Here is a 19320-nt window from a genome sequence, read left to right as displayed (position 1 = left end):
TGACCACGCGTTCTGAAATGTTATAGGACCTTGATAAATGCCACTGCATCGATTCACACAGAGGTTCGCTTCTCTCCTTTTTGACACACTTTACAAATGTCAGGTTGTATTGATGACGCTGTTATTGACGAGTCTAAACCACTGCAGCCACTCCGGCACTTGATGATGTATTGGAATCGCAGTGATGCTTTCGAGCAGAGTGATGGACGACACGATAGCTCCCCAAAAGTGAAAACATCTCAATACCCCCCTGGTGGCTGGATGCAGTACAGGTCATAAACCGGACCTCCTCCAATAATATAATATAATACAACATAATAATTGACAGCTGCCACTGGTCAAGTGCATGTATTGATAAATTAACACAGGCCAAAAACAATTGACCTATATTTTGACTTTTTAGTTCGTCCCATCCACTAACATGGAGGAGGAGGGGTTCTTGACCTCTACCAAAGCCAGCAACCAGGGGGAAATCGACAGTATAGCTTCACTTCTGGGTGAACAGATATGTCCTCCATCTTTATAAACAGTCTATGTATGAAGCTACAACCGGCAGGCTAGTAGCTTAACTTAGTTTAGCATTAAAACTGGTCATAGGGCTAAAAGAAAGACCAACCACCACCTCTACACAACTCACAAATTAAAATATTTTATCACAACCACAATCTAATGTAAACATGAAGTCACATGGTGGCAGCTAAGTTAAACAAACTATCGTCTGGCTCGAGTGTTATTTAATAGTGGTATAAATCTTTTAATTCACAAATCAATATAGTTTCTTAAATGTACAGTATCTAATGAGGTAAGCATTCACACACACACACACACACACACACACACACACACACACACACACACACACACACACACACACACACACACACACACACACACACACACACACACACACACACACACATACACACACTGAAAATTCCGGAAACAGCATGAAAGGTTATGCAATTAGGATTCAAGACCTTTCTGTTCTGGAACCTGTGACGCTTTTCATGTTCCCGTTTACTATTCGTGTGTGTGTGTGTGGGTGTGTGTGTGCACATATGTGTGTGCGTGCGTGCTGGGGCAAACATTTCCCTGGGAATGAACGCTGCAGATGATGAACCAACCACATGATTGCGTTCATCATGGCGAGCTACAGAGGTGACATTTACACCATGACAGCAAATGTGATGAGCTATCAATCTCGCATGCATATCCATGTGCACGCGTTCACGTGCCATGAATAACCGTGACGTGCTCAGCTGTCGGCCACGTTTGACGCAGGCTTCACATTAGTGTGAGGCTGAGGGAAAACTTGACCACCTTGAGTAAATCAGCGCAGCGCCATCTACAATCTTTTTTTCCGCCCCCCCATCCCACAAGCGAACATCTGTTTTGTTTTGCCAGAGCTCATCAGGAAAATAGATGCTAATAAAATGAAACCAGTCGAACCATTTTCAAAAACACTATAAATCCATTGCAGGGGAAGAAAAAAAAAGAAAAATACTTGACTGTTAGATTCATCACCTGATATGTGAAAAATATATACAGGCCCACAGAGCCCTTCTAAAGTGTTATGAGTTTGTAAGCTACAACTGAGATGCAGTTTTTTATGATTTGTATTAAATGCTGTGTCATAAATTACTCTGACAGGCCAGTAGTCATTGTTTTGGGGATGTTTTGTTTTCTAAATGTATGTCTCAGTGTGATGCTGTAGGGAGACACTCCAGCCCTCTGCGACAACCTTCAGGGACCAATTCTGCTTCCGCTCATTTCCGTACGTAAAGGAGATGGGAAGGAGACGAGGAAATAGTGGCTGCGCCCCTATGACTAACCATTAAGTAACTCTCTGGGAGCGCTGCAGTAATATGGAGCTGCTTTGAGCCTTATTTGATTGCGTTCTACCGATATGCTGCAGCAAATGAACCATGTGTTGGAGTAATAAAAACTAGACTAGAAAATATTCCAAGGACATCTTTATGGTCTTAAAGGGTTCTTGAATTTTCATTTTAAAACATATCTAAAGCTGCATTATTTCGGATTATAATTTTAACAAAGGAAAATAAATCGATTAATAATATAAAAGGAAACTCGCAGTGTTAAACCCAGAGAGAATTATTACTCATGCAAGTTCAGTTCATGTCTTTTTGTTTTGCCTTGCCCCTTTACAATTTTGAATTTCTCACAACTCTGATTGTACTGGTAAACCACTGACTGTATATAAAGGTGGATGATGCGTCTTCCCTCCCTCCCTTACTATCACACTAACCTCTATAATGTGATGGCTGGAACTACTTCTCTTTGGTAAGACGTCTGACGTCAAATGGTAACGATGATGAAGATGATGATTCCGTATGAACAACTTGCTCCATCTCAATATTCACCTTTGGTTTCGCCATGCAGGGCTTGCGACGACTTCTTTCCTTGTATCAAACTTGGGAAAAGATCCCACACACAGAAATGTCCAGTTGGGTGATGATAATCAAACCAGAGGGAAAGTTCTTGCATTGTCCTTAAGTGTTTCCAAAACGTCTTTTACCATAACCCTGATCTGTTCTTCGAAACAAATGACAAAACTTTTAGTAGCTTCCCAGCAGCAACAATCCACTAATCTATTGAATTCAGCTTCTTAGCAAACAGCTCACTCGCTGCAAGACTTGCCTGCGTAAGATCCCTCTGTCTCTTGGGCTTCCAAACTCTGCTGAAGAGCATTAACTTCATCCCAAAACATTTGTCCTTGCAGTTCATCCAGTTTAGCTCCGTGTTTCCAGCTGTAACAAGGCTGACAGCTCTTCTCTGCGTCGCACATTTGCCCACTCCTCTTGGAACGTGCTGCAGTTTCTGTTTGTTGTGTTGACAGCCGCCATGATGCTTTTGAGCTGCTCACATGTTCATGTGTTTTATTAACCCTTCACCTCGCCTGACAGGCACACAACCAGAAGGCATATACTATGCTATGTAGTGCTATGCTATGTTACAACTCTATTTCAAAGTTGTATTTATATCTTACCATCTGCTTAACGTCATAATCCGGCTGTATACTGTGGAACATGGAATATTCTTTTAGTCACTCATGTTTCTAAAACATGTTTTAGAAACATCGTTATCAAAATAATGTCTTCAGAAAAAGATCAGTAGTCTAAGTTTTGCTGTCCATGTAAACATAGTCATAGTTATTTAAAATTAAAAAAGAGAAATCCATCTATTTCATAGATCAATCAGAGAGGATGCTTCAAAAGAGATTTCTGATCAAACTGACTTTAGTTAATCCGATCCTATTTGATTTTCTACTCTTGGGGCAGCCAGTGGTTTTCATTCATGTCGGTAAGAGAACCAAAAGGAACTGGAACTTGCTTAAAAAAAAAATCCATGATAGGGAACATCTTTCAAATTATTTCATCACATCTTTGTATGGGTTTCCAGGGTTTGTCATCGTGTTGTTCTTTTTATTCGTTCAAGTTATCCTTGGTAACTTACCTCAATCAGCCAAAATAAATGAAAAAAGACCCAAAAAATGATTTCCTGCATAATCCTCTCTCACATCCTCAGTGGCTAATTCTGGATCTGATTTTTTGAAACTATGCCTTTTGAATGCATAGCAGGAGGGCAGAACTCTAATTTTAAATTCACAAACATGGCTTCACTTATAAATAGAACCACGTGTTGATGACAAATTATTCAAATCATCTCACGCAAATTTTGGGTCCCTGCAGAAACTAGGCAACAATGCGAGGATGAATTGATTACCCTTTCAAGTATTATACAACATGTCAGCATGACACTCAGATGTGCGTTTTTTTCTAGCATCCACCCTCAGACTCCCTCTCAGCCAACAATACGAATAGATAATTACGCTGCGTCATTCGTCTTTTCTGCAGGTTTGGGATGTGTTTTTAGCTCATCCCACATCCACGGCGTGTGAGTCAGCGCGGTCCAACATGCAGAAGCGTGCGGGCCCTTTCTTCTCTTTTCTTTTTTCCTCCTGGTGTTGATTCAGGCCCGCTTAAGTACTTTAACATCTCGAACGCTGCCACAAAAGACAGAGAAAAAAATCCATTTGTCATGTCCCTCACAGTACAATTCATTATGGATGGTGCACTGAACCAACACAAAAGCAGCAATAGCTTGAAAGGGTCAGCGTCTCAGTGTTTCCTGAGAAACCAATCTCAGAACATAATTAATCTTCAGGGAGAGATGTTTTGTGCGGCCCGGTGATGGTGGAACTCTGTCTCCATTGTTGTGGGAAGTAATTGAGAATGGATGATGCTCACAAAAGTAAAGAAAAGCCGCCCTCTGCTCACCTGCGAAAGCGTTTCGGGACAAATAACTACAGAGCGGCCAAAATAAACGAAATACGAAACAGTACCAAGATGCTGAATATTAAAAGGTTTGAAAAGAAAATCTATGAAAGGAATTTGTCCTTTATGAAATTAAAGTGTGTGTCATTAAATATATATTGTCATGACATTTTTACAATCATGTGGATCTTTGGTTCAGAATGACAATGTTGGTATTGATTGGTAATTTGATTGGGGCAAATTTCTGTTTTATATTGCACTATTTGTAAAAATCTGTGTAGATGAATGTGAGATGGATAAATATAATTGTTGTGTTATATTGTGTTTTTATATTGCTGACACTGTGATGTCCAAGGCAACTTTGACACTTATACAAGAAAGTCTATCTTATCTTATCTTATCTCAGCTTCTCTTATTTTATCTTAAATTATCTTATCTTATCCCAGCTTATCTTTTCTTAAATAATCTTCTCTTATCTTATCTCAGCTTATCGTAAATTGCTTGAAATCAATTAAATTTAGCATGTAGCATAGCAGCACAGGCCATTACTCAGCAGTGGAAGGCTGTTGTGGTAAATCTGGCTTCGGGGGATTCCCACTCCCCAGGTTAAATGGAACGTCCCAACATAAGTTTCATTAGAGTTTTCAATGTCTTTTAAAGACTGCTGTTGTGGGGAGTCGTTTGTCTTAAAATATGGAACATAAAAAGGTAAGAAGAAGCTCTTCCAGCTTTAGAAAGACATATGAAAGACATGCTTCACCAGATGTTGCATTGAGTTACAGGAGCTACAGTGGAACAGACGCAACAGATGCTGAAAGTCGAATTCAAATTTCACTTTTACAGTTTGCAGCTTGAAAAAGCATCATTCTCACCCATGCACCTCCATCTTCGCCGCATAGTCTTTTTCATTCTCTCAAGTATACAAATTTATGGACGAGGCGGTCGTGTTCCGAGCAGCACATTACGATGCAGATCACATAAGTAGCGAAGATTAATGTCACTGTCCGGGCCCGCAAAGACAAACACTCTCTCTTTTCTGGATATTCTCTCATCCTCCCTCAGATCAATTACCACCACCTCTAAGATCCAGGGTATAAACTGGGCTGCTGCTGCTGCTGTGTGTATGTGTTCATGCAGTTCCGATGTCTTAACACATCAAAAGCATCTCTGAAGTTGGGTTTTATGTTGTTATAAAGATTTAAAATCGGACTTATACGACTGTTTTCATCTCGTGGCTGATCAGGGTCCAATAAACAGATATGGTTTCGTGATTTATGTTGTGAACAGGAAGCTCTTTAGGGAGCTTGTAATTGCACTGTGGGTCGGCCCGATGCAACCGCAGAGATCAGACAGGACTCACAGCGCCGTGCACCGGTGTGTGTGGGAGACAAATTGCCAAACTGACAGCAGGGGCAGGAGAGAGAGAGCGTGTGTAGGACGAGGAAGCCAGAAGAGTGAGCAGAGGAAAACGTGCGCTGATTCATCTCCTCAGTCGGAGCCAGGCAGGTACAGAGGTATGGCAGCCTCACAAGGTCAATATTTGTTACTTTGGCTCGTACGCTCTAATTAAATTACAGGCACACTGCCCCAGGAGAGCGCACACACAGAGATAGATATGAGCCCTTACAAACAGGCCACCAGCTCCACATCCGCAGGTCTGAGAGCCGAACAACTCGATATGTTGGCATGTTCAGACCTTGTAACACCAATGATTTGAAGCAAGTTCAATGTGTTCCAGGAGATTGCAGGTGTAGTGAGACAAAGCAGACCATGGGTCCATATCTGCAAATCTACACCTGCCTGCACCCGCAAAGCTCCATTTCCGACCTAAACTGTTACCTGAAGATCATAGATCCTGTGCCCGTGTCGCTTTCAATCTGTCCCTCCACTTCAATGTGTCCAGCTTGTGGCTATAACATGTTAATACTTTTTTGGCACATTTTAAAAACAGCAAAGCCACTGACAACCTATTCATAACTGACTATTTGTGTACATCTGCCTTGGCTAGTTCTGTGCCTAGAGACTAGTTATCTGAGCATGAGTGAAGGGGTCAAAAGTGGTGTCGATTAATCCGACACCGTTGATGATAAATTCTCCCATTGTGCAAATTGAAAAAGATCAAAGGAACCAGGAAACTTCACAGAGTTTGAGACAGGGGACAGCTTTTACAGTATGACGTGGGAAACACTCGTCTCGTGCCTGTGATGGCTCTTTGTTTTCCTGGTCTGCCCTTGACCAACAAGTGCTGCACGCATACACACAGTAATAGTGTGTGTGCATGTCAACACCAGTTTGTCTCCGGAGGAAATATGGAGCTGCAGACACGAGCTGCTGATGAGCCTGTGACTGGTGTAAAATAGGCTCATTTGTTTATAGCAGGGCCTGAGGGGCGGCGACAAGACGCACTGACAATCTGTCAGCCGGCGAGTCACTGATGAATGGAGCCGTGTCGCGCATCCACCGCTGGAATAATTCAGATCTGGGGGCGAGGATCAGTTTGCGTTTTTATTTGAGGACAATTGTGCCATTAAGGACAAAACCCGGAGTGACGCTTTAAGAGAAGGAGGCGAGGGGGGGAGGGGCATCCAGAGGAAACAGGTGAGCCGCTCTGCTATTGGCCGAGCGCACCAGGAAGTCCAGCCGCTGTCATATGACTTTTTACGCATGCGCCCCAGCTTCCTCTGCACCGTCAACACAGCAACAGCGGAAAAAAGTTCCACCATGGACTCCAGACTTCGGCTTCCGAACGCCGCAGCGGTCATCTTTCTCCTCGTCCTCGCCCTGATCCCCCCGGCGGAGGCTTACGACGCCGGCGACGCGCTGGCCCTGCTCGTGTGCAGCGTCCTGGCCGTGGTGGGCTGCTGCGCCGGCCTCGGCTGGTACGCGCGGAGGCGGAACGGACAGCTGTGACGGAGCCGCGGCGCTGCACCGTCCGGTCCCGTTCCCATCCAGCCACCCTCCCTCCCTGGGTAGTTCTCCCACACTGGACCCTCTGGCACAAGGTTTGTGTCCGAGCGGATAATAACAAACGTGCCTTAGTGGGATTAATGCGTCGAGCTGGAGGGGAGACCACGTGGAGGAAGAGGAAGGGGAGAGAAACATCCAGGAAGTCCGAAACCAGGAACTTGTTATTATCGTCTTGCACTGCTGAGATTACGGCCCTTAAAACCCTGATGCCTTCTATATGAAAAGAAAAAGACTGCTGCAGTCACTATATAATCCCCCTGAGGATGCTTTGAATACACACATGAAGTGACCACTGTGATCTCCTGATGTGTGTGTGTGTGTGTATGTGTGTTTGCAGTGTTCAACACAACATTGTCATTGTTTGAAGCACGACATCACACGTGTTGTTAAACGACAGTAGTGGAGTTGCATTTTTTGTGCTCGTGAAACTTTTTTTTTTGTGAAGAATAAACTGATATATCTGATACATGAATGATCTGCAGTTTAATTCCTTTCAGAAGATCCTTATGAAAAGATTTTTAACCCTGGAACAAGGTCGACTAGCTACAAGATGAATTGTGAATTGTCATAACCCATTTGATTAGGAGCAAAGAAATATGGAAAAACTGAAAAAATGTAAAAGACTGTGTACATTACTATTTTAAGGGTGAAGATACTACGCATCCCATAATGTAGACAACCCCACCGACCTCCAGCCTCTTCTTGAATTTCACCTGGTTCTGATTTCACTCCTTTAGACTCTTTTCCTCGTCTCTAGAAAGCAGCAGCATGGTTACTGTGTTAAACGCAATGTTAAGCTGAACCGTCCAATGGTAGCTTCAGGTTTGTGGTAAACATTTCCATGGTAACAGCTGCACCAATCAGAGACGTCACTATCACACCTGAGGATTGTGGATAGTGTAGTTTTTCCTCCTTGACATCAAAAAGTTGTTCTCACAATGCAGTTGATATTCAGACTTGTGGCTTTTAGAGGAGCATCTAACATTGTTTCACAATCTCGTGTCTTGTGGTCAGTCTACTTTAGATGGTTAGAATATTATGTCTGATAATCAATGGGATTATAACTTCATCTAAAATATCAAGAAAATATCAAGTATTCCTATATGTTCTGCAGAATAAAAAAACTACAAATGTGACTGATGTTAATGTTGTTGCTGCTTTATCATCCAATGGTTCTGTTAAGTAACTAGAAAGATGTCAGATAGACGTGCTGGAGTAAAACGTGCTGTATTTAATTAAAGCGGAAGTATGTGGCATTTAATGTTGCACTCCAAGTGAAGCACTCAAGTAAACCATAAACACGGTATCTTAAATCCAGTACTTGAGTAAATATATTTGGTTATTTTTGAGTAATAGAAATATAATAAACTTTACTTTTTCATTTGATATCTCAGAATACTGTATCTCGAAATGTTACTTAAGTCCTGTCAGCTGTTGAAGTAAATCTCCTGAGATACTTGTCAGTGTCAACCAAAGTAGTATTTGTTCTTATGTATTATTTTATAATGTATTATATATATATTTGTAAACACTCAATTTAACCTTTGGATGATAAAAAAAAGTATTGATCGGGTCTGTGCCAAAAGGAGAGAGTGGTAATCCTCAGCATCAATGTCTGTTTAATCATAAAACATAGAAATCTCCCCAGTCACAGCACATTCCTCTACATGCATGATAATAATTAATTCATGTCTCATAAGGTGGATACAAAGCCATCCCCTGCACATGCTGTGTTTAATGTATGTGTGCAGCATGTAGGTGTGTGTGTGCATGTGTGTACATGGGGTTGCATGAATCGCTGTTCACTTGTTACACCGCTCGTGACATCACGGCCCCTCCATACATGGCTGAGAAATCCAATCCTATGAATTTATCATGGCGCCCGGGCAGAACGAACAACAGTGCACAAAGTGCTCGTCAATTATGTATATACAGTTACAGGGAGGGGAAGTTGTTCTGGCTTCAGGTGAACTGTGCTGCCTGATTTAACCCTTTTCACATAAGCATTATTATTATTTTGTTGTTATTGTTATTTGTATTTGCAAAGGGACAAAGACATTTCTTTGACATTGAATTGGTAATTGACTGATATATGAAAGATCAAGACAGACAATAAAGTCCTCAATTCTTCTGTATCTGACAGTGATACAAGTTATCCGTTACAGTACACATTACCAGAGTAAACGTAAGTACTTGCAACGCGTAACCATCCCAATTGAACAGATGCTGCCATTAGAGAGAGAGAGAGATGGAGAGAGAGAGCGAGAGAGAGAGAGAGAGAGAGGCTTAAAGAGAGAGACACACAGAGAGATCGAGAGAGAAAGAAAGAAAGAGACAGAGAGAGAGAGAGAGAGAGAGAGAGAGAGAGAGAGAGAGCTGCTGCTGCAACAAGAGACGAGACGCTTCTTGGATCACAAATAGGAGGATGCGGGGCGCATGCGCACTGGGCTCCGTTTACTGTAGGATATTCACCGTGGAGGAAAAAAGGGGGCAGGCAACAAAGCAGGCTTTTTTTTGTACAAAACGGCTAAAAAACACGGGACCAGTGCAACGTGAATTCCTCCTATAGGAGGGACACGATATAGGATTATCAACAGGTAGGATTTGAATTGATCTGGTGATCGGCTGTATCTCCATCCTCCCTCTCTCCATCCTTCGCTTTCTCTCGCCTCTTTTTTTCCTTCTTATTTTTTTTTACCGGCCTTGTCTGGTGTGGTGGCGGCTGCGTCTCCATCCCTGGGTGAATTCATACAAATAGCGGGGACATCATGGGGATTACTGTGATAATTCTAGTCTAATGGACGCGCGGACCCGCTGCGCCGTTGTGCTTCATCCACCCGACCGGGGCGCAAGGACGATGGTTTTACCCTGCTGTGTTTTTTCACTGGGATCCATCGGATTCAGACGCGCGTAAAAAAAGCACGACTGACAATCGGAGGACGCATTAAAACGCGTAAGTAGACACCCCAGTGCCAGGCATTGATATTTAGCCTTTATGTTAAATTATCTAGACAATAGAAAAATGGGTATTGCTTAGGATGCTCTGCAATATTGCTACCAGCAGGGTTGTTGTAGTCACTTCTCCCATCCATTTCCATCCATCCTCATGATCACAAGTACATTTATGTGGAAATGCGCTTCACAGGGTCAGTATAGTCTCTTATTAGTCTTAATTCAGCCTGATTATGATGTAAAAAATAAGACAAAAATGATCTCACGCCCCTGTAATGAGAGCACTGCTCATCAACGTTAATCCAGTTAACCTTTAATCAGACAAAAACACGGATGCTCTGTGTTATGCATGCGCCCTCCGTGGATTTTTCCACAAAGCATAGAGACAGGGGCGAGTTTTATTCAAGGCATCCTCTGCTTCCTCTGTTCTGCAGGGTGGAGGGTGTGAACAGGAGGATTTGTCCCCCCTCTTAATGTGGAAAAAACGTCCCAAAAAACGTCCAATCCAAGCCCTTGTTTTTTGGGTTATGATTAGTTTCTCCCTTTCCGACATGTCAGGGTAGACATGGCTCTTTGGTAACCCGATGGAGGCTGGATTGTGCCTTTTCTCTTCTCCTCCTTACACCAGTGATTTTCCCTCAAGGATCCAGACGTAAATCAAATGATTGTCACAGATTAATGGTTTTGGTCTAATCAGGCTCCATCACTTGTCTGTCTGGTTCGCTTGCTGTGAGGCACTGTGCCACTCCAAATGTGAAAATGTTGGGAAGATAAATAAATAAATGGCAGGGAAGCAGAAGGAAGGCTGTGACTTATCTCTAGAATGTGTGCAAGTGCAGTTGAAAACAATGCAGCTGTTGTGTAAGACCGAACGCTGATGGGTGGATGATATTTTTCAGTTCTTTTTTTTTTTTTTTAGGTGTGATGAGACAAAGGAACAAAGGATGCCTTAGGGGAGAGGTTGCCTATATGCCTGGAAACCTCTTCAAAGCACATCGCCAAATGGATCTAACGCCTCCCCCCGCCACCTCTAGATCATGATACTTGGCTGAAGCTATTCCGCTATCTTTATGATCCCTCCTCCATCTATGGCGAACTATAGTCATGCAGGGGACCACACCATCTTGCAGAATGTCTCTCCTCTCGCCACGTTCCTCAAATTGACCTCCCTGGGTTTCATCATCGGCGTCGGCGTGGTCGGAAACCTCCTGATCTCCATCCTGCTGGTCAAAGACAAGAGCCTGCACCGGGCACCCTACTATTTCCTGCTGGACCTGTGCGCCTCCGACATCCTGCGCTCGGCCATCTGCTTTCCCTTCGTCTTCACTTCGGTCAAGAATGGGTCGACCTGGACGTACGGCACGCTGACTTGCAAAGTGATCGCCTTCCTGGGTGTCCTCTCCTGTTTCCACACGGCGTTCATGCTGTTTTGCGTCAGCGTCACCCGCTACCTGGCCATCGCTCATCACCGTTTCTACACCAAGAGGCTGACCTTCTGGACCTGCCTCGCCGTCATCTGCATGGTGTGGACGTTGTCGGTGGCTATGGCGTTCCCGCCGGTGCTAGATGTAGGGACGTACTCGTTTATCCGGGAGGAGGACCAGTGCACATTCCAGCACCGCTCCTTCAGGGCGAACGATTCGCTGGGCTTCATGCTCCTTCTGGCGCTCATCCTCCTGGCCACACAGCTGGTTTACCTCAAGCTCATCTTTTTCGTCCATGACCGTCGAAAGATGAAGCCTGTCCAGTTCGTGCCTGCTGTCAGCCAGAACTGGACCTTCCACGGGCCGGGGGCCAGCGGGCAGGCGGCGGCCAACTGGCTGGCTGGATTTGGCCGAGGCCCCACCCCGCCTACTTTGCTGGGCATCCGGCAGAACAGCAACGCAGCGGGCCGCAGGCGTCTGCTGGTGTTAGATGAGTTCAAAACGGAGAAGAGGATTAGTAGGATGTTCTACATCATGACGTTTTTCTTCCTGGCTCTGTGGGGGCCCTATCTGGTCGCCTGCTACTGGCGGGTGTTTGCAAGGGGCCCCGTGGTCCCTGGGGGCTACCTGACGGCAGCCGTGTGGATGAGCTTTGCCCAGGCGGGGGTCAACCCTTTCATCTGCATCTTCTCCAACAGAGAGCTCCGGCGCTGCTTCAGCACCACACTCCTCTACTGCAGAAAATCCAGGTTACCAAGGGAACCCTACTGCGTTATATGAAGGTTTTTGCTGTGGCTTTTTTCTCATCTATGTCTCTATTTCCCTGATTGATCTTGATGTGGGCTCGGTCCCACTGTACAGCGCTCTCTCGCTTTCTATCTCTCTTCTCTTCATCCTCCAGTTTTCTCCTCGCGTTCCTCCTTCTTCAAACCCCTTTTTTCAGAGGTGGAAGGTGGACGACCAATCACGAGGCTCCGCTGGGGGTGATTGAGTGTGAAATGTATCAAACATGGAGGCTGAAGGGAATGGGAAATGCGCAGGAGGTCTCTCTGGATCCCCCTCCTGTGTTTATGTTCTAGTAAACAGACGTTGTTGGAAGGCCATGCCAATGCAGAGAAGCAAAAAGCTTAAAAAAAATGAAACGAAAAGATTTTGACCAGAACAATGAAAACTAAACCTCTTTCTTTGAATAATTTGAAGATGCGTTATTCTGAGAGGTGTAAAAATGAAAAGAAGAAAAAAAAACACGACAAAACAAAGAAATGATACCTCTCAAGGAATCACTGGAAATGTTTTACATTTTTAAGAGTTGCACTAAAGAGAAGATGTAAAGAAGCTTTTTTTTTGGTCAACAGTTGACGGCTGCGTTTGCAAGGACAACTTTTCCCCTTTTTTTTTGTGGGGGGGAGGGGGGGGGGCGGGGGATTCCCCAAAAATAAACAATGAATGCTTTAATTTGCAACAGACTACACAATCGCTGTAAGTAAAGCAAAAACTTAGTGACTGTTGGATTACACCATCACAAGAGGATAAAAATGGTTTTAATGTAAGTGATGATCTTTTTATTTCCATTTCCTGGGGGCGGTGTGGGTGGGGGGGGGGCTTAACAACGCCGATGGGGTATGGGGGGGAGGGGGGGGGGTTTACAATGTGTGGTTTTGAAGTCGCAACTTAAAAAGCTAGAAATGATTTTTCTTGTAGTTTTACGATCCATATGTCCCTATAGTGTCCGGCATCGTTATTTTCTTATCACCTTTGACATAAGAAAAAAGAGGAAGAAAATGAAAAAAAAAAAAAAAAGATGAAATGATGTTTGGATTTTGGAAAAATAAATTGCTTTTAATAACGACCTTGTGCTTAAAAAAAAAGACATTGAAGAAGTAGTTAAATGTTTCATCATATCCATGTACCTAGACACTATCATATTGTTACAGTATTGCTGATGCCACTCCGGGTGTTCTTGCCTTAATGGTTATGATATTGTCATGTTTCTTGATTGTTGGGTTTATTTTTTTAATTCATACCTAAAGATTTTCTTTTATTTCCAGATGCAAAAGGGAGATTTATTTCTTTTTCTTTTTTCACATCAACGTGAAAGTGCATGTCCAATTTGTTTTAAAAGCTGGTCCACTCCCATGAGCATCACAGGCCATAACACTGAGCAGCCCATTTTTATTCTGCAGAGGTTTGCTACACCCCACAGAGTGCTCAGAGCACAGGGACTGTGTGTGAATGTGTGTGTGTGTGTGTGTGTGTGTGTGTGTGTGTGTGTGAGTGTGTGTGTTTGTGTGTGTGTGAGTGCGTGTGTGTGTGCGTGCTGCGTGGATCAGACAACAGTCACTTCAAGACCAGAGCCTTAGTATGAAATCTTGCACAATTTGTAAAAAACTGTAAAAACAAAACAAAAAAAGGAAAAAAAAAAGACATTTAAGGCACACCGTCTTGTTTCTACTTTCCCTACATTTGCTCTCTACTGATTGTTTTCGATTTTTTCTCTCTTGTGGCCATTTTAATATTTATTATGTATTCTTTTTTGTATATTATAAATAGATTGTGTGTAAGTATGTGAGTCTTTTCCTTCTTTTTTTTTTTTGAAGTCCCGAATGTGAGTATAGTTTCGGTTTAGGATTGCATTTGCTGAAAGTTAACTGTGTAATCTGTTGCTTTTTTTGAAAATAAAAGAGTTTCCATTTTGCAAACTTTTGATTTGTTTCTAATTAAAATCCCCTCTCATTGGGTGGAAACCTCACTGTAATGACAGGACAGCTGGAAAACATCTGCAAAAGCTCCCTAGTGTTTTGAAATGGCGCTTGGTCAGGTGATGGATTTGTCTTTACTCCCCCTACAGGTCAAAGGTTAAATCTTGTATCTCTTATTGAACACATTGTTTAATTATAATGTGACATGGTCCATGTGTTGTATGTAAATGAGTAATGCTGGTTGTTGGTATTTCTACAAGGATGTTATGTCTTTTCTGTTCAGGCCAACCGTGTTTTTATATTCCAAAATGATAAGGTTTTCATACATGTCTCTTTTGAGTCCTCGGGACACCTATATGCTAAACCATGTGATTGAATGTGAAACGAGTTCGACATTTAATGGGAATAATCTGTCCCTGGGCACATTAACAGTTGGTCCTGCTTTAAAGAGGAATACCACTGCCTTTCAGATGTAATATATGCAACTCCCATATGGAATAATGGCAAACCGCTCTGGATTAATGAACACCTTCACACTGCAATGACACAGCGGTTTGTCCTATTCTCTCCTTTTTTTATAAGGTCACTTTGATGTGAAGCTGCAATGGAAATGAATTGAGGAGCGAGACGTACTGAAATATTGAAAAATATATATAAAAGTGCCTTTTGCAAGAAGAATATTTTAGTGTAATTTAACCAAAAAGGAGCTTCACCGTTTTTTTTAAGGTAACGATTCAATGTTTGTTTTTGAAAATAATCAGTGGAACCACCGGGGAGACCATGTTATCATCTGCATTTGTGTTTGTTTGTGAACAGGATGACAAAAAAACAACTGGAAGGATTACAAATATTATTTGTCACTTTCCTTAACATTGCTTTATAGCTTTTTTCCCATTTTAATTGATTTCTCAGAGAATAATTGATGAATCTTGATGAATCTGCACCAAATTGCTCAAACTCATAAATATCAGTCCCTTTATCATTTCAACAAGATCCATGAATTATTCTCTGGCAAAATCGACATAGAAGGTTGAAAAACACTCTTATCTGGATCCTGGATCAGCCCTCTGATCCGGATTCACACCAAGACCTAATGCTTTATTCCCTGACTCATACCGCATCTTTCCACCAAGTTTGCTTAATCCTGGTGACAGACAAACAAACTTTAATGACAACATAACCACCCACTGATTGTTATTCTTAAATTGAGCGGTCTGTCTCTGTAAAAGTCTGTACTTGCAGAATGTTGGTAATGTTTAAGGTCCATTATTTTACGATTCCTCAAACATTGCAGCTTTTTTCTTTGCTTCTGACCAAATAACCAATGAGCTCCACTCTCCAATTTGGCCTCCAGAAACCATTCAGTTAAGTAATGACCTCATCCTCGGTGTCTGAAAACACTAAATATGAGGCTGGAACTGGCTTGTAAACACTCCAGGTAATTGCACGCTGGGCTGAAGGTATAGTGCTGATGAGAAACGTCTATTAGGGATCCATTCTCATTACCGGACGGGCAATTACGGGTTTATTTTGGAAACTGATGATTCCAATTTGGGGCCAGAAAAGCTCAGGCTGATGTAATGTAAGGGAACAGCTGAAATACTGGCAGCGCTCTGGTGGCGTTTGATGCTCATTTCTGTTTTTTGTTTTGTCCTGCATTATGCTGTGATGCCTTTTATTTCGAGTAAGACTATTGATGTCGATGAAACCAGGCACGACGTCTTTGTGGGATTGAATCTTTAAACTCGGGGCTGACACTGTGCTACTTGGGCAGGAGCGAGCGTCTCACTTATGTATATTTTAGCTCCATTCAGCACATGCAGATCACAAACAGTGTCACTTTTGAGCACTGTCCCAGATTCCGGGCATCCCAGTAACTCTGTCTCCTCAACACGTCTGAGAGGAGATTACGTGCAGTGGTGGTCGGCTTCAAAGCGGTTTTATCCAGGTCCCCCCCCCCTCCACCACCACCACCTCTCTGCAAGGCACCGTCTCTCCAGAGGAACATCGAGAAACACATTGTTCCCAATCAAAGCAATCAGGACGCCGTAGTCGACTGTACAGCCTGATGAGGGTTGGATCTTTGTGCTTTTGTGTTCAGATCATGGAATAATAGCAAACGGGTCTTTTTTTCATTTCAGAGAAAGCTCTGCTGGGGAAACTTCTCATTTAGAGATCAGAAGATAGTGCTGTTGGATTTTGGCTGCCGATGAATAACGCTACCAATCTCTAATTCCTTGTATCTCAGCGGAGTTGCACATAGAATCTCTGCTTTCTATCGGGCTGCCAGTCGGCTCGAAAAAAGAAAGCATCTCACCCTTGACCTGATTCGATGTCTGTAATTTGAGTAAATACCATCTGTTGACGCAAAAACATGGGCTTTTTTTGTTGTTGAAAAAAAGTAAAAGGGGGGGAGCTCCTCTAATGTGAGCCTGTCTGCACTCTTAAGCATTTTCTATTTGTATAACGCACGCCAAACCTTAATTAAAGTGCAGTAAAGGGTCGGTGCCGAGAAGCACTCAAATATGGAAAGCTGCCGTGAATGGAATGGAGTGGCCGACTCAATCTTCTGACAAGCTACTCGGGAGAAAAGGAAGAATTGCTTTCGGAGTTGGCATCGGCCCGGCTCTGCATCTCGGTTTCATTGTGTTAGCACTTGAGAACGGAACTGGAAATATCATGGTCCGACGGGCTTTGTGCGGCTCCTCCAATGCTTTCATCCTGTTTTGTGAAGTGTTTTACTGTAGGAAATTGCAATTTGTGTGTTAATGTGTCTTTTCTTTTGCAAAGGTGTGTTTACTCTGTGGTTGCAGGCTTTCATGCATTCAAATCTGTCCTCGACTATATTTACGTTATTTTGCTGCTTGGACAGATCTCTTGCGCTCCAGCTTCAGCTCCTCTACTCACTCTGGCTGCTTTACTCTCAGATTCATGTCTTCATCTTTCTTTGGTCTGTCCATATTTCCCAACAAATACATTGGCAGGTATAGGGTTTAAAGATGAAAACCTTTATGTGTGTAAATAAAGACATGGAGAACTTGATTATGGTTAAAAGTAAACCCTCAGGAGTCCTTCATGCTATTAACGTATATTTTCGTAGATAGAAAACTTTGACCAACTTGTTTAGACTTTTTTTCGAGCGCACAGAGGAGACGAGCTGAAGCGAGGGCTGTTTGAGTTCGAGCGCAGGGCTTTGAGTGAAACGTTGCAAAATCTGAACATAAAATCAATAAGTCCTGCTCTCGAACTAAAAGAGCACTGAATAAAGTTTGGAATAAACACACGCACACACCATCAGAACATTGTGTGATGCCAAACAGGCCTCTGCTTTGGAGAGGATGGCCGTCTAAGTGAGGAGCTGCTGTAGTCATCCCTCTAATGGCTGCTCAGCCTAATGGTTGATGTGCCACTGCAAATTGGTGATGGTCAAATGAATGATCACACGAGGGATCGCTGTGCGTCTGCATTGTGTCGGTGTTGCCCAATAGCTCCCTATTATTGTCGTTTTTTTTCCTGTCCTGCTCCCTCTCCAATCACAATCCATTGTTTTAACAGTGAATAAATCGCCTGTCAAACAAAGCATCTGGGACAAAGCGAGCAAATGGTTGAACAAAAGGAAAAGTGTCTCTATGAAAGAGATCTTTAATTTGGACGGATGCATGAAATCAGCCCCTCTCCAGCTCGCCTAAATGAAATCTGAATCGAGAAATGTGCGGGGAAAAAAACATTATGTTATCTGACAACAAGTACCCGAGAAGAAGACTAATTAGATGACATGAGGTAAAGATGCAGGGTGGGGGAGGGGGGTCCAATAATAACGCTCCATAATCATGATTTCTGCTCGTCGGGGAGGCAGGGGCGGACGGGGGGGGCAGGGGGTGCTGTGGCGTTCATATTGTCAGACAAGCTATTACACCAATGAAGCATCGCAGGCGGATGTCTTCCTTTACTGCAGCTCTTCAACGCCGTCCTCCCGACTCCTGCAGCCCATCATGCTAATGCCTTATATAAAGAAGATCCCCCGCTTTAAATATTAACTGATTTAATTGCAGACGGAGCTTCAAAAGACTCCGTCCTACATATTTAACAGTATTTCTTTTTCTCCTCTCCTCTTGTAATGTGGGATCCGGTGGATGGATAATTTCTCCGGAAAAATCTGGGTGGAGCAAAGTTTTTTGAGAAGGTCTTGTGATGTCATGTTGGCTTGGAGGTATATCTGGGCTGTGCTGAGGCTTCGTCACATGTTACATGAAGTAACAGCCGTCAGCTCATGTGTCTGTATATGATGGGGATGTGCTGAGTTTGCAGAATTGGTAGATTTTGCTAAATGAGCTTGTGAGGTCATGGTTACACATATGCAAATCTTAAGAATATATTGCGGGTCAAAGTTCACGAAAGTTGAGCCCAACACAAAGCCATTCAGAGATTTGCTTCGCCACCGGAAGCGTATGTTTTATTCTCGTAAAGATTTGATGTGAACAGGAGACACAGGTTCCCAACTGAGTCATTCGGGTATGTCTTAGATATCTTGAGTAACCAAAGTTGTGTGGACAGACGTTGAAAGGAATAATCCACCATGTTTTATGCTCTGCTATCTGTACAGGTGCATTATGCACATGGGGTTGTGACTGAGCTGTTCATGAGGATGTAAATGTCTCAGCAGAATGATATTGGGCTCTTCAGCGTACAGGTCAGGAGGTAAGCTCACATAGGTTCTGCTTCTTTACGGCTAAATCCTCTAGGCTGCAGTGGGAGTCAAGAGTAAACACGTCCCCCCTTTTCCTGCTTATACTCAGAATGAGTGATGGATCCGTGGATAGATCACGGCCGGTGGGTTAGCACTTAAGCGCATGTACGCCAAAGTTGGAATATAGGAAGGGGGAGTACTGGTCTGGAGTAATCCTCCGACGGGGATTACCCACGTCTTTCATGCAAGATTAAAGGGTCCCATGATACCCTTGCCGCGCTATGCTGTCCGGGAGC

The 19320-nt window shown here is 43.2% G+C and overlaps 2 protein-coding genes across 2 annotated transcripts; both read left to right on the top strand.

The window, feature by feature from the left end:
* Positions 1-6983: 6983 nt before the first annotated feature.
* LOC128428670 (small integral membrane protein 30) lies at positions 6984-8403 on the top strand. The gene has a single exon (XM_053414897.1). It carries the CDS (start codon positions 7017-7019, stop codon positions 7203-7205), a length of 189 nt encoding a protein of 62 aa, XP_053270872.1. The 5' UTR covers positions 6984-7016; the 3' UTR covers positions 7206-8403.
* A 2881-nt stretch (positions 8404-11284) lies between these two features.
* gpr85 (G protein-coupled receptor 85) lies at positions 11285-12418 on the top strand. The gene has a single exon (XM_053415197.1). It carries the CDS (start codon positions 11285-11287, stop codon positions 12416-12418), a length of 1134 nt encoding a protein of 377 aa, XP_053271172.1.
* Positions 12419-19320: the final 6902 nt, after the last annotated feature.

This window comes from Pleuronectes platessa, chromosome 22, assembly GCF_947347685.1.
Source record: "Pleuronectes platessa chromosome 22, fPlePla1.1, whole genome shotgun sequence".
Classification (NCBI taxonomy): domain Eukaryota; kingdom Metazoa; phylum Chordata; class Actinopteri; order Pleuronectiformes; family Pleuronectidae; genus Pleuronectes; species Pleuronectes platessa.
This window is presented reverse-complemented; position numbering and strand designations above follow the sequence as displayed.